We start from the raw sequence: 27,402 nt of genomic DNA, 5'->3' as shown, positions 1-27,402 counted from the left end.
TTCGCTCTCTACTATGAAGAGTTCTTTATAGCGGATAATAATCGTAAACCATTAGGCGGAGGGATCTTGAGGTGGTCAAATTGTTGGATCAGTTGAACGATTAATGTTTGTTTTCACCAATGTAGATTAACTTTAATCTGGGTCTTCAATTTACTCTTTGTCTTTTTCTTTAGAATTAGAAAAAGACGAAGAGTAAATTGAATTATGTTGAGATTAAAATTAATCTACTTTGGAAATGTGCATAAGAGATAAATATATTAATGACTTTTTTATTCACCTTATTGCTCGTGTTAGATAAAACTTATAAATTTTATAATTCATCTAAATAATTCTAAAATGATATTGCATTTAAGCAAAACAATTTAAAATATAGAAATATATTCACATTTTCGTTTATAATATAAATCTTGATTTCTTGAAAACTAGATAATAAAGAATTATAGTCTTTATAATCGTCATTATCTAACAATTAGAGAATGTCAATGCTTTGAGTCAAATGCTTTGAGTCACTTAAATAATTCAATATGAATATACTATATATGTAATCATTTAAATTGCGTGCCAAAATTTTCTCTCTTGAAACGCAAATCTAATCGAACTACAATAGAAATATCACAAATTAAATTGACCAGCAATTTAATAACTTGATGCTCGTAAGCGTCTTAAAAAGATCTTAATGATACTAAATAACATATAAATTAGAATTTTTCAAATATTTCCATCTGACAAATGATTTCTTTTACTTTTTATGCTTTTATTATCTCTTCGTCGCCTAGTTATTGACCTTTTATATTTTTTAAAGACCGTCCTCATCATAATTTTACGAGGATACACCTTTTTAAGCTTAAATTCATAAAATTTACGATACTTTTACGATATCCTAAGAAATAAAAAAACCTAACTAACATTATTTGTCATTCATCAGCTTATGTGTCATTTTATATGTGATGTTTCTTATGCTATGCTATGCATTTTGTGTACTATAATCTTGTGAGAAAAAAAAGAAAGGAAATCTAAATGAACGAATGTAAGGGTGAAATAAATAATAATTAATACAATTATTAACGTAAAATGTTATTGACGAAACATTTCCACTTTTACTGAATCATCCTCAACCACAAATATAATAATAATTATACATATATAAAATAAGTAATGAAATAGGTTTATATTCTTGCAATTAGATAATTTTTAACAATAGAGATTTCGTTTCTGCCGCCAATCTTATATCGAATTTTCAAATGTTATTGAGAGGAAAATTTCAAAGATTTTGTATTTCAATGTTTTTTGTATTAAATGGTACTGTATTCAAAACACATGTCTATATAATGAATTCTTTGATTCGAAGTCTGTAATTCAGCAACGTTGTAAACACTTCTCGCTAAAACGTACAGCACTATATTATATAGAATATTCTACGTCATTTCTCCACTTACCTCGTTTAGACTCCAATTAATTTCGAAGTCGTCGACGAACATGTCAGTAAGTAAAACATCTTGATGATCGGATTTCACGCAAGAAAAGCAACTCGCTCATTGATACAATTTGTTTATTCATTTGTGCTTTAGTACAAACGTGACGTCCCTCGATAAATTCAAGACACGCAGTACATTAACGCCGAAGGTCCGGCGAGGTTCTTCACCTCGTTTCTTCCTCATCATTCTGGAAAAAAAGATCTATCCTGTCCGCGTTTCTGTACACACACTCGCGCACAATCACACGATGCATTCACATTCTTTCTGTCGTATAAAATCACGGTAGTGGAAAAAGATTGCGATATTCGGTATGATGGTCGTGTGATGTTATACATTGGATATCGATGTATGCATACATGTGTATGTGTGTGCGTTTGGACATGTATAGTCTATAGCTAGAAGCGACAAATGGATTGAAATGAATTCTTACATGTTGCACTCTCGTATCTCCCATTTTGCGTTTCCCTTTGTTTCACGAGCGGAATCATCATGGGTTTACAATAAAGAATTCGCGCGTTTGCTGATAATAACGCTCGTGAAGCTTGAACACAGAGCGCGTGTGGTATGATTAAAAAAAAAGTACAATCTAGATCGTTATATTTTGATCTCTTTCCGTGCACACTGACCTTTTAGAGCGCGACTTGCGCGATATTATATATGATTTATGAGATTTGATATAAACAGGAAATTATATATCACAATCGAGCATGATCGGGATCAGCTGCTAATTATCAAAAAAGACGATCGATACGTCGGCGTACTGTAAGTTCAGATCTCGATTGTATGGATTGAGTGAATCGAGAGAAATTTACAATACCATAATATTGCTATATGAAGATAGTGCGCGCTTTTTCGGGATAAAACTTTCCAAAGCAGCTTATCGAGGTCTGTTAACGGTTATTAATTTAACAATGTATCCCGTACGTGCACGTGAATCTATCATTGGGCTATCATATATTTACAAATGCCACCGTAAACACGAACTTTTTATCGTAGCGGATAAAACTTTCTTTTATACCTAAATGTCATGTAACATCTGCTTTTTCTTTTGGTTAACATCAGGTCATTGACATTCTACGTAGTCACGTAGAAAGCTAATTAACCAATATATTTTTGGCATGATATATATATATAAAATATATATGATATATGATATATATATATACATATAAAACTCATTCATTTGTCAATTCAGCAAGTAATATAGAAATTAAATTTTATAATACAACAACATATAATAACGAAAGACACAATAATTTAAAGCAGTAAATTTGTGTTCTAAAATTGTCTCTCTTCTCATTTCACTATTGTGATAATTAAGTCATATATCTTTTCGATGACAAGTAATAAGTGCAACAAATACAATCAATAAGACCTTGTAAGACATAGAACTCTAAAAATATAGAAATTTATTTTTCACCTTGCAGGTTAATGCACATATCTTCTTTTAATTTAATACATCCAATATTAAAATCATATGACGCGAAAAGTATGCATGCACATTCTTCAGCGAAAAACGACATTTGATTCTGCATTTCAATGCTGGAAAAATATATTTTACAATAGCCAAACTTCTAAAAATCTCAGTAATATTTCCAAAGATATACATATACATATTTAGCAACGTTATATAATACTATTATTATGTAATAGTTTATGAAATAAAATAGAATAAAATTATCATATATGCGTGAATTGTAATTATATATTCTTTAAAAATTAATATCTATTGCAGCATTATCTAAAAATTGTTCTAAATTCAAAGAATTGTCACATGGCAAGAAAGAGGAAATTATTATACAGTCATTATACAATCATTATACAAGATAATGCATAATAATATCGGGCAATTCAAAGAAATTATATCTTGACTATTACAATATTTCGTATTTATACATAAACCTAAGTACTCAAACTTAAATATTTTTTTCCATATTGTTATACAATGTGGTTTCTGATAATGTATAATAATAAAGTGATAATGTAATAAAGAAATGTATAAAGTAAAAATAATATCAAAATATAAATACTGTTTCTATCTCTCGCTTATGTGGATAACGAATGTAATTTTGCTATATATAATTAGCTAAATAATATTACCATTACCGAAAAATACAATACATACTTGTAATAGAAAATATTGCGAGATTATCGGGTAAGATACACAAAATAATAACTTTCACGATAAACTGTATTGCCTTGTCGTTCTGTCCTTGTCAACATTCATTCATTGATACAAATAAAAAAGTGGGAAATATATTCATTGTTATGTACACCTAGCATTGTGCGTAACATAAAAAATATCATAACTAATATTCTTTTTTACTTTTAAAACACGCCCTTATCCCTGTAAAATCAACATCTATACTACATATATCGCCTTTTCCCATATGTTAACATTTTCCTGTTGATTATGGCCACACCGATTAATTTAATAATGTTTGAAGCGAGTCTCGATTGTATGCAAAATCAATTGAAAATATCTACAATATAGTTTTAATCATCGCCATCTCCGCCAATTGTTGAATAAATAAATCCGAAGGGATGTATACTCACGCGTAGGCCGCAAATCGTATTATTAAAAGAAACAATATACTTTCTCTCTCTCTCTCTCTCTCTCTCTCTCTCTCTCTCTCTCATTAACGCACAATTTATCTCATCTTTCACTTTATACAACTATACAATTCTTCCACTGCTCGATTTTTTATAAACTATGATAAGTGTAACAACACTTAGTACTCGCACTTAGAAGCAACGCTCAGGCAGCTAGTGATTGGTCAAGTGTGAGCTTTTTACAATAAACGCTTCTCTTCCCCATCATTTCCCGCTTTATGATAATAATTATTAGCTATTAGGTAAATCGTTAATGAAATTACGATATGAAGAAAGAGCGATTACGTGATTATATGAAACGACGATTTCTATAATCGTCTTGATAAAATGTCGTGAACGATCATTGCTCTCGGTGTTCGCAAATTGCTGCTGTTTGAGATATTACAATCATAAAATATAAATAATGCGATTCATTTACACCGAAATACCCGTCGTAGCCACAATTGAACGTGGCGAACTATGTGTAATGTAAGATGAGAATGAAAGACTTGTTTTAACGATCCGTATATCCTACCCTGCCTACCTATAGAAATCACTATTTTGTTCGCGTTCGCGTTCGTTGGAGGGACACGAAGTCTCAAATGGGCCTAAGGCTCCTGGCGAGTTCGTAGTAATTGGCTATAAACGTTCGCGGTTTTAATTCGATACCGGATAGCCCGACGTATTGCCGTCGCGAATCGGCTTACTGTTGTCAATGCGCAATTGAAAGTAGCCTAACTTTTGCCTGGACTACTTACTTAAATGCCTATCTAAGATTACGATTCGTTTTTAATCAGATTCGAGTTTTCGTCGCGGTAACTGGTGGCTACTTTACTCGAACTAACAAAGTACGATAGTGTGTCATCTTATGCCAACGGCAGAGAACATTTGGTTTGGTACCAAAAACACTACTTCGATCAATAATTAAGTACCCCTTGAAGCGTTAACGCTACATCATTGGAATTCATAAAAAAATATTATACTTTAATAGAGAAAGAGACGGGAAATAAAATAAAGATCTTGCGATCTCTAACAAATCACGTATCAAAGTTCGCATGTCATGCGATTGTTCGAATTAAAGCGACGATTTATCGCATTATTTTAATGTCCCTATTTAAAGTTTTTGTTCTTTTCGTAATTTTCCTTTTACACAGCGATATTTGTCGCTGGTATTTATTAAGTATACAGTTCTATCTTTCTCAATCATAAGATCGAAATAATCTCGATTCTCTTCCTCATCGTTGGTTCCTCTCGTATTTACGAAAGTATGATCTTTGATGATATCCAGATCGTAGTTTATGGCGGTCGTAGAATCGTGATGTGATCGATTATTGTCTGTCCTGAACTCCTGTCGGAGTATTTAACGAAGGGATCGCAGCTTGAGTTTCAGCACGAAGTAAACGGCCACTCTGAGAACGAGCAGAAAGCCGAGCAGGGCGACGACGTCCACCCAATAGACCGCGTTCTCCATGGCCATCTGTTCGAGAAACTTCGTCGGACTCTTGAAGTGGCAGTAATACTCGGAACACTTGAGCTTCGCCCGATTGTAACCGTACACGGAGATCATGGCGCCTTCGAAGCCGTACCTCACGTAGCTCACGTACGAGAGGAACTTTAGATATTTTGGTACGGCGTTGAAGTTAACAAAAAAGCCGGAGAACAGGATGATCGGAACCGACGTCACGGGTCCGATGAACACTCCACTCTGTAAATGATAATATTGTTAGGATTAAATAACAAGGAAGATTGAAAAAAAAAATCGGAAAACTAATCGTGTGCATGTTTTAAAAGATAATAGTATAAGGAAGTTGTTCTTAGGGACAGTAGTATACTTTGTTGTTATTGACATTACCTCCACGCTCATTGCTGCTCCTATCAGCAGACCGATGGATTGCGAGACTAGCGATGTCAGTATGCATATATTTAAGTACATAAGAAAACGCTCCGTCTCCAACGGTTGCGACGTAATGAAGTATACGATCATTACGTAGGCTATGGAGTACATCATCTGTAATAATTTACCGTCGCATGAGTCGATGTGTCTAGCTCTAATTGGACAACGCAGACCGTAAATTGTACTTACTTGGAACGGCAAGTCCGCCAACGTTCTTGCGAGGTAAAAAGCTTTCACTGAGTACCAATAGTTCAGATGCTCTCTCACAAACACGGACATTTCCATCGGAACTAAAAGTGACATAGTGATAATAAAATGAGTAATAAATCGCTTTGCGAACATATTTTCTTATATAATATTATAAATCACTTACATGTTAATATCGTAGGCATCATGGCGGTGAACATAAGAAACATCACCGTAAAGAAGACACATCCGGCATTACTCATGACCTCTGAGGCCTCGTTGCCGATGTCATAATAAATTGCGCCGATCAGGAAGCCGACGATTATATGCGAGATCAGTCTTACCTTTGTTAATGTCTATAAAAGAGATACAGCAAAAATCAGATAAATCTTAATGTAGATTTTAATAATCAAAAATTTCCATTAAATAACATGTATTTTCTTTTACGATATAAAATTGAATCAAGTTTAACAATATAATATAGTTGTTTGCGTAATTTTTAAGATCGATTATTTTTTACTTGATAATGAAATGCCATTTTCCTTAGAAAAATAGGAGAGGGATATTTTTTACTATGTATTTACCAAGTCTCGTATCTGTGACATAAATGTCCTCTTGAGCAATATCCAGAATTGCATCCAACCATTCGTCGGGAAACCGACCTTCTGTTCTATGCTTTCCGCGCTGTCCAACAACGACGTTGTACAAGAAACTGGCATATTGATCACTGTTGTGCCAGTTGAAGACTTCGCGACTCCGTTGGGTATCAGAGCGGCGCCTTCCGGTTTTGTCTGCTCCTGCGGCGATTCCTTGGCGATGTCATTCGATACCGTCTGCGCCGCGGCGATGGCCGCCTGATGATGCTGATAGTTGTTACACTTGCCATTGTTCACAGCCATCACGAGCTTGTGAACACACTCGCCATGCTCCCCGCAAGCGACTTCCATCACTAAATAATATTGTAAAATTTCATTAACGCATCGCGTGTAAGATATTCCAAATCTCATTCAAATTGAAATTAATCTTATCTTGAATCAGTTTATCAAACGAAAGAAATCATGGTTTAAACAATTAAAATTTGGATTGATTAGAAAACTTTATCAAATACTTGCCGTAATCTGCTGGATTGTGATAACTCGGGCAGTCAAGACCCATCGATGACAAAAAGGGCACTAAGCCACCGACGTTACCCTGATATATACACTGGCCTTCGGCAAGTAGATACAAATGATCAAACATCTCGAACAGTCGCGCACTCGGTTGGTGGATCGTGCATATGATTGTCCTTCCTGTAAAAGACACGAATTGCTAACGATTCCCTTTTTGCTTATAAACGCGTGAAAGCCGTGGAAAATCCCGTGGGAACTTTACCTCCTCTGCTTAGGGATTTGAGCAAACTTAGACACTGGAAACAAGCAGAACTATCTAAACCAGAAGTAGGCTCGTCGAAGAACATAACCGGGGGATTGTTGACAAGCTCTAGTGCTATCGACAGCCTCTTCCTCTGACCGCCGCTGAGACTTTGGGTCTGCGTGTTGCTGGCTTCACGTAGGCCAAGAGTTTCGATAATCTCCTCGATCTGCCAATTCGATTACACAGGATTTCAAGCACAGAACATTCTGGATAAGATTCACATCTCTATTACGTAAAAAAAGGAAAAAAATGTTTATCGTACCACTACTTTCTTGGCAGTCGCACTGATGTCCTTCCCCAACTTCAGATTTGCTGAAACGGTCATCGCCTCATAAACGGTCAGGTGCGGTAAAAGCCGATCGTCCTGCATAATGTAACAGGACATTTTCCGAAATGTTCTGAGATTCCTGTCCTTTCCATTTATCAGCACCGAACCACTCAAATGCGATGTTCTAGAAGATATTGGGAAACAATTATAATTATCGTTCAATCCTAATGGGCCGTTAATTTTCCGTCGAGATAATCTTACTTATAGCCTGCTAAAACGTTCATAAGCGTGCTCTTTCCAGCGCCGGACGGTCCCATAATAGCCGTCAGCTCTCCAGATCTGAATTTTCCGTTCACGCATTTTAGAATGGTTTTGTATCCTGCAGTAGAAAGCGGAGAGAAATGGAGGACACAAGAAATGTATTCCTTTATATTCTAATATATTTTATATCCGCAGTGCGGACTATACCCCGCTGAAGATTCATAAATCTTCTTAAAATAAAGACTTTAAAAAAATTGAAACTTTCTAAATGTATCATTGTATACATAAGATGTATTAAATATGTATGATATTATCCGATTTTGAATAACATGTTGAAGTGATTAATGTAGCCAGCAAATGCGAAAATAGATAAACAGTACTTTATAATGAAAGTATAAACGCCCCACTTCTGGCGTAGTTGATTGCCAAAATTCTCTACGGTTTTGTCAAATGATTATATAGAGATGTATTCGAATCGAATATCCTTTGAATAGACAAACCCTGGCTGACCTCTTTATCGTTAGTGCAGCTGCACCTCGGACGATGCAACTGCGTCAAAACAGCTACCTGCCCGTGCATTTCTATCGATTTTTTTTCGGTCAGGTCGTTCACACACGTTGAACATGAAACGAAAAGCCTACTTGATGGTACCCCATATATTCGATTCACCACTTCAATCCGATCGTTCTAACGCCTTCAATTATCTACGTCTTCGTTCCAGCAAGCTATTATTGAATCGATAACGCGCGACGTCGAAAATACATCGTGCGGATATGTTATTCCGAGGCGTAAGCAGTCGATTTGATTAAAGTCGGAGGACTCACTCATTCCATCTCAATTTCCTTTTTATTTCATTCTTGTGATAACGATCGCGAGTCATGATAATGACTCTACCGCGTTCTGCTAGAACGCGAATTGGACTTTCTCCCGGAATAGACCGTGTAATTGCAATTGAAGTTCTTCTTCGAGTCTCACCTCTCTTTCTGCCTTCGGACACGCTGTAGGCCAGGTTCTTGAACTCCACGTCGACCGGTGGCCTTTTCGGGAGATGCGTCAGTGATACCGCCGGCCTTTTGCTCTGACCAGGACTGGCGCCGCTGTGGTTCGGCACCTTCCTGGCCAGAACACCACCGGTGCATACCGCAGCCGCAGCCCCGTTCGACGTGGCGCCATTGCAACTACAGTGAAGATTGTTCTGCGAGCTGTAACAACAAAATATTTCCGGTTGTTAGCTTCGCCAGCTGTGCCAGTAACTGAATGTCTACATTCGTCCGATAACGCATATACCTCTCTCTATAATGTAGTTCTATAATATGATATAAATTTGAATCGATGACAATGAATTTTATTAAGTAAGAGAATTTCTATATTTAGTCAAAGCGGATGTTAGTACTTAAATATTTCTGCATGGTTATATACATGTTTCTGATTCGGCAAATTGCGCGTCGAAATTATTTATACAGATTTAATTAAGATTCAGATTAATATCTGATTATTAATATTCTTATAAAAGTGCTTATTAGCATAAAAAATTATTAAATCGCTTGTCAATTTAATGAGTATTACTCTTGGTTCTGCTTATGATTGCGTTTCAAGACTGAAAAAGGTTTTAACGAGCAGTTTGTAGAATTAGATATCTATATAAATTCATACAGAAATATTTAAGCACTAAGATTTCATTTTGACGAATACAGGAATTCTTTTATTTAAATAGTTCTATAAACACAAAAATCCGCAGAAATTTGAAGAATTTTTATGTAACAATCTTTGCATGATATTTCCAGACATATTATATAATATATCTGCTTCTCGTTTTCTGCTTGAGAGCACACACTCGAGAAAAAAAGTTGCTGTTTTAAAGAAATATTAGTTGATTCAATTAAATGCATGGACTTGTCAAGCAAATATTTGTTACTTTAAACAAATAACATGTTGACATGATTCACGTATATTTACTTTAAACATATAAATACTTGAACTAAATCATCACTATAAACTATTTAAATATATTCAGTCAAGTTAACAACTTTTTTCTCAGTGCACACATTAATTAAATAATTATATGCAATTGTTGAATACAGTAGGGTTGCGAATACGCGTCGATTTATTGAAAATCAAAGAGATTTTTAGGAATATATTTCATAAGAGAGAAAGAGAGAGAAAGAAAAATCGTAGATAGCTGAAAAATGGATTTGCCATTACAGATGCCAAAAAAAGCGACGATTGGATATTAAAAGCGTATCCTCTACATTTTTATACAATTTGCATTCACTTTGCGTATGCGATACCAATACTATTAATCCATGACATTGAGTAACGAGACCGATTGTCTTCGGAAATGTAGCGCGCTAGCTATTGAATGTGAGGTAGATACAATATTATAGAGGACACTGAATATTTAATTCATGGTCACTTCCAGATTTAAAGAACAATGGTGTACGAACGTGTGCATACGTTGTATATGTATACAGAGTGTAACTGAAATAACGCCCACTAATCATATAGTGTTATTCCTAATAAAAAACTAAGACGAAAAGTCTTCTACCATTTTGAAATTTTCGCCATATTTTTTTTAGTTACCCAATGAGCAAAATCGCGATGTATAAGATAGCTTTAAGATATATTTAAGAGTTTTTTTTAAAAGTCTTCAAAATATTTCACAAAGAAAGATATCTTAAAATTGTCTTAAACATCGATTTTATTCGACAATTTTTAGAAATTAATATCTCGTTAACTATTGCGAAAATTGCAAAATGATAGAGGACTTTTCGACTTGGTTTTTTATTAGGAATAGCTCTGTATGATTAGTGGGCGTTATTTCAGTTACACCCTGTATATATCTCTCACCTTCTATCTTATTAAATTTCTCTCTAATTTATTGTAACTTGCAAACGCATTAAGAGACAATTTATTGCCACGATACACATAAAATACAATATCGAATTTAATTATTAACAGTATTATAATAGCGCATAAGATACTCGTAGAAAAAATTGAATGCATCTCGTCATTCTCGTTGGAGTTATTTCTTTTGTACTATTTGCAGCGTGTACCGTCATAGTGTATCATTACATCTTGTAGGTAATAACGAATTTGCGTGCGCTCTGCGTTGTAGACTTTCTGCAATTCTTGTCGCGGTTACGGCTGCGTGAAAGTTTACTATTTTCTAACGTCGAAGGAAGACAAAAATGTGCACGAAATTTTTACTGTTTTGCCCGATTATGTTCGATCGAACGTAACATGCCGCTGTAGCGAGAGGATGTAAATGTTTCTGTGACTGCACACTATTTACAAGACTGTTTTAATCACCATTTACAAGGTTCACTATCGTGATTTCATTTTTTGCGAGAATCTTGAATCGTACTCATTCGGAATAATTTTTTCTCGACTTCTTACTACTCGCCAAGTCTATGCGGCCAGTTTTATTACGTATATTCTACCTGTCGTCCAGCAACCCAGGTAGCAAGCTGTCGTTATTTTTAACGTCGATAGTTATTCATTTTAAATTATTGACATCATGTGACCTATTTAAGATGTAATAATGATATCATCTTTTTGACCAATTAATGACGTCATTTATTTATGACGTCTTTACAATGTCATACTTAATGACGTTGAATAAATAAAATTGCTAATTGTTGACATACTAATAACATTATTAATGATCAATTAATAATATCATATATTTATTTCATTAATATACAAAAATAATATGATATATTATATTTTTGATATCAGTTTATCAGACGTTAGAGAGAGATAAGAAATATAAGAATTCACAAATTCATTTTTACGATGTTTAGATGTCAAGGAGCTTATTATGATTCTTAAAAATAAGGAAACTAAAAAATAATTAAATTTACAAAATATTATAATTAAATACAAAAATAATTAAATACAAAAATAATTAAATTTACTAGAATATTTGTAACTTCAACACCTAACAAATTTGTTCATTTTTGTAATTTTCACTTCGTCTCAGGAATAGTATAGATTCGTCATAAAAATAACTAATTAATGACGTCAAATGGACGACACCATGTTATCGGCAATAACACGAAAAAATGACGTATTTTTGATCATCAATTTATGACGTTATGTATCTGTGTTATGTATCCACGTCATTTTTACGATGTTTGGACGTCATTTTCAATGTCACATTCGTCATAAGAATGATTAATTAATGACGTTAAATAGATGGTACCTTGCTACCTAGGAATCGTGCTTGAGGAAAAAACTTACAAAAAAAAACTGGAACGCAATAAAAGTGACAAATTGAACAGCTATGGTAAATAAATCTTGAGGAAACTGTGAGAGAACGTTAATATTAATTCGCAAAAGAGACTCAACCGTAGCATTAGTGAAAATAAATCTACTTATTCATTGGTTGAATAATCGGAATATATCTCGTAAAGATTCGGCGATCAAGTGAAGCCAATAGAACTCTACGCATTTTGCCATTGATGGATATTGCTCACTTTCAATAGCTTTCAGAAACTTTATGTAGAATCATGAATAAGCGCATTTAAAACTCACCGACTTCGACATTGAACTTAAATATCAACATGCATAAAAGAAATGAAAAGAATAGAACACTTTTATCACCTTTTATCATGTAAATTACAGTACAATATTTTTGAATAAAAAAAAACTACTCACTTCATTTTTAAATTATCTATCATAGTTTCACATAACATGTAAGATTTATAATAACGTGGTTAATTTATTTTAATTTATTACTATAAAAAAATCACAAAAGTACATGTCGATTTTGCACATTTAGTATTTAAGTGTAGCAAAAGTCTTTCCAGACATGTTTTTATATTTCTGATCGAATCGCAAATGAATAGTCTATTGAAAAGATAACGCGATAAAAATACGATAATGTGTAATTTCCAGTATTTTTATATAGACATAATATCGGTTAATAGTAGAATTATTGCAGAACTCATTCGATTCTATACGCCTCTCTGTGTTTGTAGTCCAGTCTTACAAAACCTTGTCCTCTACAAACTTTCTTATAAGTTCTGTTCGTTGTCTATCGATTTTTCATATGTATGACATTAAAATATAATGGTATTATAAAAATTTCAAGTACCAAGCAGCGACTTTCTATTTTACTGTGCTTTATACGCGTGAAGTGTCCATTCTACAATATGACACTGAATTGAGTTCAACTATTTAAAAAAGAAATGCTTCACATTCCGTAAATCATATTTCTTCTACAAAACAGAATAAAGAAAATTACAAAAGGATTTTATCCTTTTGTAAAGATTCATTTTCTTCTTGAAATACTGATCCGAACTAGTTTGTTATCTTTCTCAAAACTACGATGAAAGTATACACGTAGTAACGTTGGGATGCATCTTTTATTCGCTTGACTGACTCGCAGGAGTCATCGAGAGAGAGTCGCACAAAGGAAAGGCGTCTTTGTCCGATGCGTTACTGAGTGTACTCAGCGATGAGTCAGAGAGTTGTAGAAGCCGACTGTGTATCTCGATATACATTGATGTTTGCTTTCAAGAAATTGCAATTGAAATCACGAGTAAAACTCGAACTACACGCATGTTTGCATATACGGGTTTCTCGATCTCGGAGAATGTCCAAGTCCGGATTTATCGAAACTCTCGCGAGGTCAAAAACCTTGACCGTGATGGTTATATGGGCTCTGAAACAATTAGCATCAATTGTCATGCTAATATAGATGTGTATTGCTTATATTTGATAACCTATCCATATAAAATATCCCGGAACTATTGCCATCTCTTTTTACCTATGAATTTTTATTTGATTTAGAAGGATAGATTTATCATCGACACCCAAACTTTTTTTTCAAGATAATAATAGAATTGTCAGTAATCAGTTATGCATAATAATTTTTATTATTCATGCATACAAAAATTAATCATTTATATTACACTGTACTTTCATCCCGACTGTCATTAGCAATAATAATAAATTAATTTGCATGACACGCAATTCAGGAATAAGTTGTCTATAGGCATTATAAGTTACGTCACTTTATAATGAAACTCTGCATTTTAACAGACAAATTGAACGTTATTTTTAGCGACAATAGATTAAATTGAATCGAAATCCCAGTTTAAGGACAAGCCTTGAGAAAAGTACGATCGAAGCTAGAGCCTTGAGGTCCCTTTTAGACTTTAGTATTTAAAGGGAAGGTTTGCGTGTAGTCCGAGGATTGTATTCTTCCCCTTTCCATTCACAATTTTCATGACGCACGATCAAATTCTGATTTATGACATCTGAATGAATCTATGACAGCTTGCTCTCGAGATTACGATACAAAGTTAATTTAAGATGATGAACTAAACTAACAAGAGTATTAAATCATCTGTGAATTGTATATTCATTGGATCTTGGAGCAATTTAGTGTTAAAAATGAAAATTAATTTATGAGCAAAAAAAACAAATATCTTCACACATTCAAGCTTGTTAATATTCTTGTTCTTTCACATATGATGATAGATTTAATCGAGGTTTCCAAAAATAATATTGTAATTAACTTGATATTATGTAACAATTTATACTGTTAATTATAAAATTGCTTATATGATTAATTAAATATTATAAGTGTTTTAGTAATCACATGATAGATATTTTAACATATCAAACATATATAAATATATTTTTTTAAAGATCATGACATAACATTATGTTAATATAAATCAATATTCTAGGTACTAGAATGAAATGCTAAACGGTAGATCACAAACGGTTTTACGACCCGAGGACGAACAAAGAAGTTAGATTTCCTTTTCTTACGACCAGAAATGAAGGTTGCTTGATAGAGTTCGAGGAGACCTTCTTTCTAAGTGCTATTATACTGCGTAGAAGAATAGTAAAAATTCTTATTGCATCAATTTTCCTTTAGTTTTACCGTTATCAATTATAATATCGTTTCTTTACTTCAAAAGTGACATCATTTAAAAAAACTCGTGATTTTCGAGTTGTTACCATTAAAAATTATGTAAACATTATCTTATCATTATCTAAAATTAGTTAATTTAATTTCTTTAAAAAATCATAAAAATTGTCACAATTCAAAAAGGACGGGTTTTTAAAAGTTGTGGAACAAAAATGACAAAAATGAATTTGATCATATTAAAAATATATTAATTCTTTTGTCAATATTATTTGATTATGTTGATAATTGATTGAAAATCAATAATTTTCTGTCAAGTTGAAACATAATTTCTTCTCTGACAAACTTAATTTTTCATCATGTTGTTTTTTTTTCGTTTGAAGAAGAAAAGGTATGTGATATATTAGTAATGATTTCAACTTATTCTTTTTAATCTCTCTCAATGATCTCTCAATAGCTTAAAAAAAAATTATTTATAATCAAAAGCAAAATAAAAATTATAAATTTTATCATAGTAACACAGTCATTACTATGATACTACTTTCATTGCAGTCATTATTTTTGTTTTCATCGATCACATTTTTTGTTACACCAATACTTAAATTGTATGAGTCAAGTAAATTTATGCTTAAGCATAAATATGACATATAGTATGTCAAATTTTATCGCTTACACAACGAAAAATTTTTATATAATCAGGCGTGATACATTCCTTTCTCTGTACTTTTTTTTCTACTCTATATTTTCACACAAAAAATTTAATGCCTTTTAAACTGTACTGTATTCACATCTAATACCTAATCAATCTAATCTACGCATCCAAATTAAAGTTTAACCCTTTACTTCAATGATGCCTAGTTTACTGACGGTAGAATAATATTGTATTAGGCTGTTCAGAAAGTTCTGTGGTATTTTGTTAGCTCAAAATTACATAGAGAATATATTTGTTGCGAAATTTTTGACTGTCTGACGTGAAAACTCAAAGTTTTTCCTAAAAATTCGTTTTTAAAAAATTCCTACGATTTTTTGTTACCGCGAAGTTATACGCGGGTTGAATAAAAGAGCACTCTGATTTTGATTTTGATTGCTCATAAAAATGCCGTTAAAAATAGTCATGCCGCAATTTAAAAATCAAATTTAGTGCTGAAACTTTAATGCTTTACTTTATCTAATGGTATAACTACTATTTTTTTAATGTGTGTAAAATATATATATATATTGAAAATAAAAATATGACATTATCGTCATTATAATCATTGCGTAACGATTAAAAGGAAAGTAATGTCACACTTTTAGCTCAAATACATATTCTTTTTTCTTTTAAATTGACAATTATACCACTTGATAGAACAATGTTTCAGCTTTAAGAATCTGTTTTCTTATAATTGTGATACAGTAATTTTTAACGGAATTATAAACAATCAAAGAATGTTTCTTTTTATTTAATCCCCGAATAACTCAAGAACAAAAAATTATAGGAATATTTTTCGTACAAAAAAACGATTTTGTACGGAAAATTTCAAGTTTTTGCGATAAAAAGAAAATTTTCGGAATTTTTGTGGCACGTAACAGACTTACAAAATGAAAAGAAAAATTTCTCTTTTTTCAGTTCATAATTTTCTATATGTAAAAATTATCAAATTTATATAAACTCAAAAATTATAGTAACTTTTTGAAAGTAGAGATTTCAAACTTTAAAACTCTATTTTTAGAGTTTTAAAGCTTGAAATCTCTACTTTCAAAAAGTTTTAATTTAAATTTTGTTCATTCTTAACGAAGATATTGTATACACAATTTTGATCTAACAAAATACCGCAGAACTTTCTGAACAACCTAATATGGTTACGTATTTTATTCTTTTTGTTTAATATATTTTATGTATTAGAATTAATTAGAATATACTATGCACACCACATTTATTTACGACATATACATTTCTCCATTATTTGAAGATATTATAAATTATAATATATGGACTGTATAATTATATAAACTGTAATACATATAAAGAATATTTTTAATACTAATATGATATCATATTAATACTTTTAATAGAACAATCTCGCGAAAATTTATCATTGGATTATGTGAAAATATTGTATTGTTTAAATTGATTTTTAAATAACTGAAACAATGCACACTGATCACTGTTATTAATTTTTAGAATTAACCGAATTTTTAGAATTCAATTACCGTTAATTTTTATTGGTCAACTGATTTTGTTCTTTTTAATTTAAAGTTGAATATATCGTGCAAAATTAATAATTATAATTGTGCTCACACGTATAATCGTTACAATAATAAATTATTCTTACCCGTGGATCGCATTGTTGAGATTTTCCAAATGTAAAGAGAGAGGAGGTGATCTGATCGTCACCTGATGACTCCCACCTGGAATAAACTGCACCTGCTCATCACCGCTGTACCTGGATGCTGCTCCACCACCGCTCAGGGTGAGATTCTTCAGGTCAGCCATCGTCCGGTCGTACTGTAAAAAATGCATATTTGAATGTTTTTATCGTATTGAATAACAAACTCATTTCTACATTTAATTTTTATTTCGAAGAATGATATTCGAAAGTCCATTTAAGGACAGGTCTAAATTACCAAAAATACAGCCCATTGAGAATACTTGAATAGAATATTATAATACTCGGAATTCCATTATGGAATTATATCTTGCGCACTTAAAGTAATGACTCAAAATCATTGGAGCATTTTGCGGTCCAAGAATCGTGTCACGTCTCCATCAGGAGCGACGTTTTCCGTTTGTCTTATTGTCATACGTCATATGGTTAGCTGAACACGCCGTGACGCACGATATCGTTATACTGTTCTGTGTATTTCAGTACTGTATTATCGAAATTTTTTTTAAGGCAGACGAAACGAAAGGCTTCAATAATTTAAAATCAGTCGATTGAGAATAGCCTATAGGAAGCTCATCGATTCGACATTATTATAGACACTATATATATGTAGAATGTTGGAGATAATCAAATGGACATTTTTTTTTTAAATCGACAATTTGTTCGCTTGGTATCAAGTGAATTCTTAAACGCGTGATTCCGTTAATTCTTTATTTTGTTTCTATAATATAGAAGGGAGCAAAGAATTTAAAATACAAAGTAATTTTTATATTATGAACTTAAATTTAAGTTTATAATATATAGAAATTACTTTAAAAAAAAAGAATATGATTATAGCAAGGATTATAATCTACATTATTCTTCTGGCTTAAGCTATATTATCCATTTGTATTTACAAATTGTTCAGAAGCGGGTCGTATTGCGAGTGAAAAACATATTTTGTGGTATTTGTATAAAATAAATTAATTAAAATATTAAATTTTAATATTTATTTGAATAGTAGTAACTAAACATTTACTTACAATAAATAAATATTTACACAATAAAAAATAATAATTAATAATAATAATTAAATGAAATTAATGGTTTTTATATACTAAATAAATATATTTTTATATTTAGTAAATATTTAATTAATACTATTCAAATAAATATTTATTAAAATTTACTACATTTTTTTGTGTATTAAGCTGAGTCTTTATTCACATTGATTATTTACAATATTTACAAAATTGAGACTATTATCGATCAATGAAAGTACGTTAATTCAAGAAACTGGAATTTGTAGATTCAGAGCAAGTACTCGGTGGATTTTCTAGTCGTAAAACTTAGACTTACGATTCAAGCAGCACATATGATTACTAAATCTTTTTACATCGAACTGACCGAACGACGCGCGATCACGTCTAAGAAAGAGTTCTCGTAATCCTACAAATTTCTCAAACAAAATTAACAGTTATAATGACTAACAGACGATCCTATTAAAACTATAATATAACACACAAAATGCATAAGACCATCCCGAGTATAGCGAGCAGAAGACTATCTGGATCAATAAACATATTATGCAAATAAAAATATGTGACTTTATGCTAGATGTTCTTTGATCTAGACAATCTTATGCTATGCTGTGCCATATTCATGCATTTTGTGTATCTCTTAATACTATTATTAAAGGGATCCTAAAAAAAAATCTATATTACTGACTCGTCTATATTACTGACTAAATTATATAATTTTTGTATAACAATTACTTTTTTCTTCTATTATAAATTCAAAAATTCTTTTCCAGGACTAAAGTATACGCATTAATATAGAAAAGGCCTCTATTACGAGATATCGAGTTCATTTTGGGTAAATGCTATAGGCAGAATTTAAAAAAAAAAATAAATTATTTGAAAGAAATTTAATAAGCTTTAAGATAATATTATGTAAAATTTAATTTAAATCCTACTTTTTTGAAAATTAAAGAAATGTAAAAAATGAACAAATCACAAAGTCGAAAAATTGTGCTCTTAATATGAAATGCCCCAAGAAATCGATAATAAAACTCAAAGTACATCAGTATTACAAAAAACTTTATGTTTCTAAAATACAAACAGACACCAGCCAGTATGCGCACAAAATAAGCATGCGATGCATATCTAGAACAGTTTTCAGTTGGAACTAAGCATCACAGAAACAGGCACTCGATGTTCATTCCAGTTGTTCTTTTTATTATTGTACAATGACATTTATATTTTAGCAACGATTTTCGCTGATGACATAGAAGCATAGGTTATTTCATATTAAAAATACTCTGAATATCTCATATTACAATTTCCACGCCTTATGGTTTTTTTATGATCATCAAATCTAACTTCTATGATGAAGCAATTCAACATATCCCGTATTTTTCTATTATTATAGTACGATCTTCCTCAATCATTACATGAAAAATTTATTGCCAAATATTTACTTTTTATTAAATAATAAACAAGATTTAAAGGCTCATTTCAATGAAACTCGAAGACATCCAAATTCTAAAATCTTTTTTTATCATGATTACAGATATGATCTAATAATGAATTTTCTACTAAATAGTTTTCAATCCAAGAGCAATAAATTCATGGTAGAAGCGTTTAATAGTTTAACAGAAACGCCGCTATCTCATATTAGACGCCCATAATAGGGGACTTTCCTCTACGTGTCCATGAGATGGAATTTGTGCCAAAAACATTAAAAAATTAAAAAATTAAGATTTTCTTACTTTTTTACTATTTTAATAATTAGTTCAATATGACACTTTAGAGCTGTCACATCGCGATAACATTTGTTTCATATAAAAACTGCAATCTGTATTTACGAAATATTAGTTCATAGACTAGTAGTTTGCATAAAGAAACAACGTGGAATTCTTGAAGAATTGAATTTAGATGTCTAATTAAAATGTTATTGTTATATGAAAATTTATGTGTGCACGAGATATTGTTGTATGAAGTGATGTGTCAGTGATACATAAATCGTCTATGTGTAATAGGCTTTCTACCTTAAACCATTATATAAGCTTTAAGTCTTAAGCCACAAGAAATTGAGCAAGTCAAATGTGAAAAGAATAATTGACTAGAATTGGTCAGTTTCTTATGACTTAAGATTTAAAGATTAGGTAATGGCTTATTGTAAAAAATAGAAAGCCCATAAGAATTCTATTTACACTATGACTAGTCTTTCTAAGGATCCCCTTAAAATTCGGCAATGTTGCGTTTTTTGTTCGTCATTTAATTGTTTGTCTTGTCTGTCGAGATATTTATTATGCAAAAAGATACTGTTGATATGTCACATCAAGAGTTATCCAGAATTTGTTAGAAGTTTAATTTCACTTAACTGTTTAACTGTTAAACAAGTTGACGTTTGTTGTCATTTTGACGTGATAATAACGACAAATAATGTCAGCTTGTTTAATGTCAGCTTTGCTGAGATTTTAATTTTGTATTACATTAGAGCGATTCTAATTATGGTGAAGCATGCAGGTCAAGGTGCGGTCTTGAACACAAATTTAATACAAAGTATGATTCAATGATTTTGATATGCATCGCTATATATATTGTAATAACATACAATCGAAGTAGAATGTTACTCAGACAATATGTATATTTAAAAGACGTCATAAAGACATCATAAAAATGGATTTTGAATACATACATGTCTAAAAAAATGTCTAAAAAGACATCTTCTGCGTATTATCTGGGTATATTCCGCTGTATCGTACTAATTGCTCCGTAAATACGCGTATTTGTCATAATATATATATTGAATTTTTTTGCAAGTGTCAATTCGGAAAGTAAAAAAAATTGAAAACATAAAAAAGATAAAAATCGTGCTTATTCATTATGTTGCTGCATAATTTATTAAGTGAGAAAAAAATCTTATCGTAGTCTGGTATCGTAGTATGCGGTATCTTACAGCCGTTTTTATGAGTAAAATTATCGATAGTTAGATTCGTTCAATGTTCTTTATACAACCTACAATTTTCATGCTAACCTACAGGGAAATATGCTCGTATGATTTCTCCTGATATACCGAATAAATTTCGAATAATCATCCTTCGACTAGAGAAAAGAATATTATGTTTTATTAGGAAATAGTCTTTTTCTTATTATCTGTAATGTTATGTGTCTAAAATATACCCAGCAGACCAATATAACTGCTATATATAAAAATGTAAACGGATATTTATATATATATTATGTAGAAGTTTAGTGTTTTTTGGGTATATGTATGTATATACACACACATAAAACATACACTCCCTAAAACTTTTAAAGTGCATCTCACTTCGTAGAATAAAGACTCTTTAGGGGATCTCTCTTAAAGTCGTCTGTTTTACCTATTATTTTTCAAATAAGTATTTTTTTAATTGCTTTTATATACAGATTTAAAAATCCTTTTTCATAATTAAATATAAACGATAATGTAGTCCACATCGATCGAATTTGGCTGTGTTCGTATCGGCCAGTTGAAAATCTATAGTTCCCATTACGTATACTATACTATACTGACAACTGGCAGTAACACAATATGAACACGGTCTTTATGTCAAAAATAAAAAATGGAAAATTATAGTTTTGTTATCTGTCGACTTTTGACTACTCGTAACAATATTTATTTTATATACAAGTTTTATACTTTATACATATAAAACAATCTTGATTTTTAGACTAGGGATTACATGAACTAAAAAATGTATTCTTAGAATTAGGCTTAGATAGAAAAGATTAATTAGAAAATTTGTACGTATTTGTATGTACGTATTTGTATGTATGCGTGCGATGTAGTGATGTGTCAATGACATGTAAATCGTATGTATGTAAAAGTCCTACTGAATCCGTAATACAGACGGGTGTAGGATCCCCTTAAAGATTGTAAATTGAGCCACTCTTTTTGAATAAAGCATGTTGGTCATATAAATGCGGATTTACCACGTTGTATATACTCTTTAAATTTTTTAGGGTGGAATCTCGTTCTAAAGAATGAAAATTAAGCAAGCTTGAAAAAGGAGATATATAGGTTGGTCACACGACCAACATACTTTATTCAATTAATTATGCACTATAGATGTAGAACGAAGAAATCCAGCGACACATAAGAAAGTGCAATCGGTACTTGCGTCATTATGTTTTATAAACATAGAGTTTCCTAATAGAGCTTACGCTCTTTTCATGAAATTGACAAATGCAATCTTACTGCTAATTGCTACTGTGACGTTCTTTTTTCTTCGAAAAAAGATAACTTTCACATTGCGAACTTGAATTCTGTCTTTCTTGACAAGAATAGATTTGGAACATTGTTGCCGACTAAACAAAAAAAAAAAAAAAAGAAGAGAACCGACTCATTCATAAAATAAAGTAATACACAAAAAAGTAAATAATTAAAAATACATAATAAAATTTTTATTCATTAGTTACAAAAATAGAAAAGAGAAAAACATGAGAAGAGAGTGATTTCAGTTTCAAGCATCTTCGAGCATCGATAGTTCTAAAGAAGATTAACTCGGTACTATTCGCACGCTGTGTTATATCTAATTCAAGGCATATCTCTCGCTTATGTACATAGTATCCTGCTGATGTTACTTCCGCGTCTCTCGCGTCAGAATCTTGAAAATCGAAGATCAGCTCGCGGTTGTTCCGACCGTTGGGAACCATCACTACGGCGCTCTCTCTCTCTCTCTTTGTTTTTGCAGGGCATGCACGTGTCAGGAATTACGCCGGTCGCATGTTTGTGATACACGATGCGCTCAATTGCATATTGCACATGACGGCAATGGCGTACCTACCGCCGTTTCCGCCGTTGCCACATTCGTTTGTGTCAGCAACCCGTAGCTGGGCACCGATCAAGATGACATCGCTTGGTTTTATTATTCCGGAACGACGTTCCAGAATCGGCTGGCCGTCAGGCGACCTTCTTTGTTTGAACAACTAAACGTCTCGATCAGCCTCAGAGGCAATAGCAACTCGATCGCTCCAAGCTCTCGTTAATTAAGCGCTCTGTTCACAACAGAATCAATTCTCCAAGTCTGATAAGATACCTCGGAACCGCTATAGAGTACGGAAAAGGAATTTTTGATTAGCTCTGAATGTAACGCTAAGATTAAGTCCAGTTTTGGATTTCTGATGAGAACTGCGATTATTTTATGAAACTCGTTTCCGATATCAATTATAGTGACAATCAGTGATAATTGTACTAATGAGTTTATTCTGACTTCAACTGAGAAAAAAATTTTTATTCAGTTGTATTAAAAAAGCGCATTTATTCTATCGATTTATGCAATTATAAATAAAATTGTAAAATAATCTCTTTTTTTATAATTAATTAATTTATAATTAATTATAATTTTTCGTATAATTAATTAATTATAATTAATTATTTAACAGGATATACACACGTACTCAATTAATGTACAAATAAATGAGACCGATTGTAATTTAAAATTTTTGTATATCGATCGATATATATTTTTAAACAGTATTAAGAGAAAATCAAGATCGAAAAATAATCGGTGTACAGTTTGTTTAAACTGGAAATTATATAAATTCGCAAGAAATGTCATTAGACAAAGAACCGCCTTGACCGAATATGATATTTTTCACTCATTGGATATATTTCTAAATTTGTATATATATGTGGAAAGATCGATTTTATAAGTATTAAAAATTTAGCTATTAATAAATCTGAAAATAATTTGGTTGAATCTAAAATATATATGTTAATCTGAAAATAATTTGATTTGAACGTAAAATACATAATGATTCAACCAAATTATTTTCATTTATTAAATTGTTTAGCAATATTTTATTGGCTCAAAATTATATACAAAATATTCGTTGTGAAATTTTCGACTATCCGATGTAAAAATTTAAAATTTAAAATTTTTTTTTTTAAATTATTTTTTTTTAAGTACCTATGATTCTTGTTATCGAGTTACATGCGAATTAAATAAAAAAGCATTCTAATTTTGATTGATCATAACTCCGTTAAAAATCATCGTATCGCAATTAAATAATTGCTAATTTTTTAAATATATATAAATAAATGTAAAATATATATAAATTTAAGCTAAAAATATGACATTACTGTTCTTATATATAATCATTCATTGTACAATTTAAAAGGAAAGTAATATCATATTTTTGTTCAAATATATCTTCCATTTTATATATATTCTGATATATATTTTATTTTTAAAAAATTGGCAATTGTATCATTCAAAAAAGCAATGTTTTAGCTTTAAGAATCTGTTTTTTTAATTGCAATACGATGATTTTTAACGGAATTATGAGCAATCAAAGTTAGAATACTTTTTTTATCTCGCGAATAACTCAAGAACAAAAAAATCGTAGAAACATTTTTAAAAAACGATTTTGTAGGGAAAACTCCAAGACAAATCTACAAAATGAAAAGAAAAATTTCTCTTTTTTTCAGCTCATAATTTTTTACATATAAAAATTACCAAACTCAAAAATTACATAAACTCAAAAATTATAGTAACTTTTTTTGAAAGTAGAGATTTCAAGCTTCAAAAGCCCTTTTTTAAATTTAAATTTCGTTTATTTTTTATGAAGTTATTGTATGTACAATTTTGAGCTAATAAAATACCATGAAATTTTCTGAACAATCTAATATATCCAGCTAAATTTTTAGAAATTCCAGCAAAATCGTTCTTTCACCGTGCAGTCATACTTTATTAAACTCTCTTGATTCTTTTTTTAAATAATATAAAGAAAACGGGCAAAATTCTGCGAAAAAGTACAATACATGTGTGAATATTGTCCAGCTATGGATAACAATCCTTTGAATGGAAGAACGATCGATCGCATTGATATACGCAAATTCTCCTCGTTAAATGTGATGTCGTGTTCATATACGACACGTGTTCAATGCAATTCGCTTATCACAATACGTTTATTCTATTGATGTTGGTCTCAAGTCATTTATTAAGCAACCCGCGTGACGATCTTGTTTCTAGTTCTAGAAATCTTTGAACTTGTTATTTCTGTTCGAGGAATCTTTTGTTCCACTCTAAGTGACATGATAATAATGTTGAAAACTTCGTCCTAATAGACTGTCGATAAACCTTTTAAAAATAAAATTATAAAAATCATGTAGCAAAAACCGTATAGTAGCTATAAATGTCGTGAAACACTTTCCTTTACATTCTTTCGCTCCAAATAATACACGTATCGCATAGATAAGAAGTGAAGCGGTTGCGTTATCAAATAACATGAAAACGATTGTCTTCGTATAGTCATCTCAAAAATAATTGATAAATTATAGATTCTCTTCTGATTTGACAAAATCATTAATTAAAAGATAGAGATCGCAGAACAAAGGTCGACATTTATAAAAGGGAGAAGATATCTGTCTGTCGATAAAGGTTGGAAATGAGTCGATGACCGGATGCGTTACTACGTGATCAGTGCGTAATTAACATCATTATGCAGAGTTCGATTTTACAAAGGCATGATATATTTATATCACCTCTAATTAATTGATAGAGGCATCAATAATAAAGCGGAAAAATCGCAAAAAAACTTGGGAATAAATTAATAATTCTCCCTCTATCTCGTAATTGATTACCGTCTAGCGAATGCGGGGCAGATCCCGCGGTGTTCATGACGCACAGCTGCAAGGGTGGTTGAAGAGTCACCGAGGTAGTTACATGTCCGTCCCACGCGTACGTTAATCGACGCTAACACTGCTAACAGGACAACTTACCCTCAGACAAAAGTAGGTTCCAGCTACCGCCGCGACGTCATACTACGGTGACGACACTTCGCATCTTCGACTTGTCGAACACCTCGTCCTCTTGGGCGGGTTGCCGAGCGGAAGTGTTTCAGGAACGAAGGACCACACGGATCACCACTCTGGTCTTCGCACTTGGTCAACGGTACGCCACGGTTCCACCAAGGTTCCACCTCGAATATCGACTCTCTCGGGTTGTCTGATTTCTGACTCACCGTCACCGTTGCATCCTTCACACTGCATTCGTTACGGGGCACTCTTCGGATACCGTTGAGAAGCAATCGATCGCGAACGCGTTGCCTGCACGCAGGTGATCCCCCGATGACTAATCAGACAGGATTGGAGTAAACGCACTGAACGGATCCACGACGCGCACTGCAACTCAATGCAACTGGACGCAGAGAGAGAGCCGATCTCTCCGCGACCTCACCACTGCGATCAGCTGTCGAGCTGTGCTCGACACCACTTCCACCTACGACGAAGTGAGCCGAGCTCGAGAGCGGCAGGGTCCAGGGACGGACTTAGTGACGATACTTTTAGCTTTCCAACTTCTTTGTCGTCGGTTGTCATGAGGCCACGCGAACGAGAAAACTCATTCGTTCAATCGTTTCTAATGTCAATAGCACGTTTAGATATTTTTCTCTCTTACTCTTAAAAATTTTATGGTGAGTTTGCATAAAAAAGTCACGGAAGAGTAGTACACAAATAAGAAAAATCATAAGTCACATGAAGCATGAAAATTTATTGAACTTTAATCGAGCGATCTAATTTTTTTCTCTAATCTCGCAACTAAACTTATAAAAAAGCATTTTCTGATTTATATCTTTTAACACGCAGTTTGCCGATGTTTTACACAGATTATCTTTTTTTAGAGAAATAAATTTTTAAGTTTTTCTTATCGTCCTCCAGGCTTTTTATTCGATCTCGAGAATATTTATTTCGCTTTAATAGATTTTACGTCTTACTTATCGATATCATACGTTAAAGTCAAGGACAGTCCTTGTCCTGCCTAGTGTTAAAACATTCTTGATAAATATTGAACTTTAGTACGGTGAAACTTTATCGCTAACAATTAATTTAATTCTAGTGGCTACGTTATCGTAACATAGCTGGTAACTTGACTACGTGTGTGTTAAAGCAATTAAATTTACTGTTGCCAGTTTCAAAAGTCTTCATTGCTTGTTTAATCATGGATCCAATATATCAGCTTGCAATATTATAATAAATGTTTCGACACACGTTAATCACGTGCACAGTGTTGCTTTTACGAATTTCTTTTTATA

General features: G+C 32.0%; 1 protein-coding gene across 3 annotated transcripts; it reads right to left on the bottom strand.

Moving 5' to 3' along the window:
- Positions 1-1,532: 1,532 nt before the first annotated feature.
- Atet (ABC transporter expressed in trachea) lies at positions 1,533-26,578 on the bottom strand. 3 transcript variants are annotated; one of them, XM_087413050.1, is made up of 12 exons: positions 25,955-26,578; positions 17,291-17,463; positions 9,065-9,291; positions 8,090-8,207; positions 7,823-8,012; positions 7,519-7,726; positions 7,260-7,436; positions 6,732-7,096; positions 6,335-6,503; positions 6,151-6,251; positions 5,920-6,075; positions 1,533-5,772 (listed from the first exon to the last, which is right to left on the bottom strand). In XM_087413050.1, exons 2-12 carry the CDS (start codon positions 17,449-17,451, stop codon positions 5,428-5,430), a joined length of 2,217 nt encoding a protein of 738 aa, XP_087269176.1. In that variant the 5' UTR covers positions 17,452-17,463; positions 25,955-26,578; the 3' UTR covers positions 1,533-5,427. The 3 variants fall into 3 exon arrangements, with proteins under 3 accessions (XP_087269176.1, XP_011055402.1, XP_087269175.1); XM_011057100.2 differs by having other exon boundaries at positions 26,093-26,577; XM_087413049.1 differs by lacking the exon at positions 25,955-26,578 and adding an exon at positions 23,154-23,342.
- Between the last annotated feature and the right edge of the window lie 824 nt (positions 26,579-27,402).

The sequence above is a fragment of the Acromyrmex echinatior genome, chromosome 14, assembly GCF_024713525.1.
Source record: "Acromyrmex echinatior isolate Ae372 chromosome 14, ASM2471352v2, whole genome shotgun sequence".
In the NCBI taxonomy this organism is placed as follows: domain Eukaryota; kingdom Metazoa; phylum Arthropoda; class Insecta; order Hymenoptera; family Formicidae; genus Acromyrmex; species Acromyrmex echinatior.
The sequence above is the reverse complement of the archived record's forward strand: the minus strand, read 5'-3'. Positions and strand labels throughout refer to the sequence as shown.

Excerpts from the sequence above, each read along its gene's own strand:
- Atet (XM_087413050.1), bottom strand. The coding sequence starts at position 17,451 with ATGGCTGACCTGAAGAATCTCACCCTGAGCGGTGGTGGAGCAGCATCC. Across the intron at positions 6,252-6,334 it reads GATGCCTACGATATTAACAT|TTCCGATGGAAATGTCCGTG; the intron begins GTAAGTGATTTA and ends TGTCACTTTTAG. Across the intron at positions 6,076-6,150 it reads TGGCGGACTTGCCGTTCCAA|ATGATGTACTCCATAGCCTA; the intron begins GTAAGTACAATT and ends AAATTATTACAG.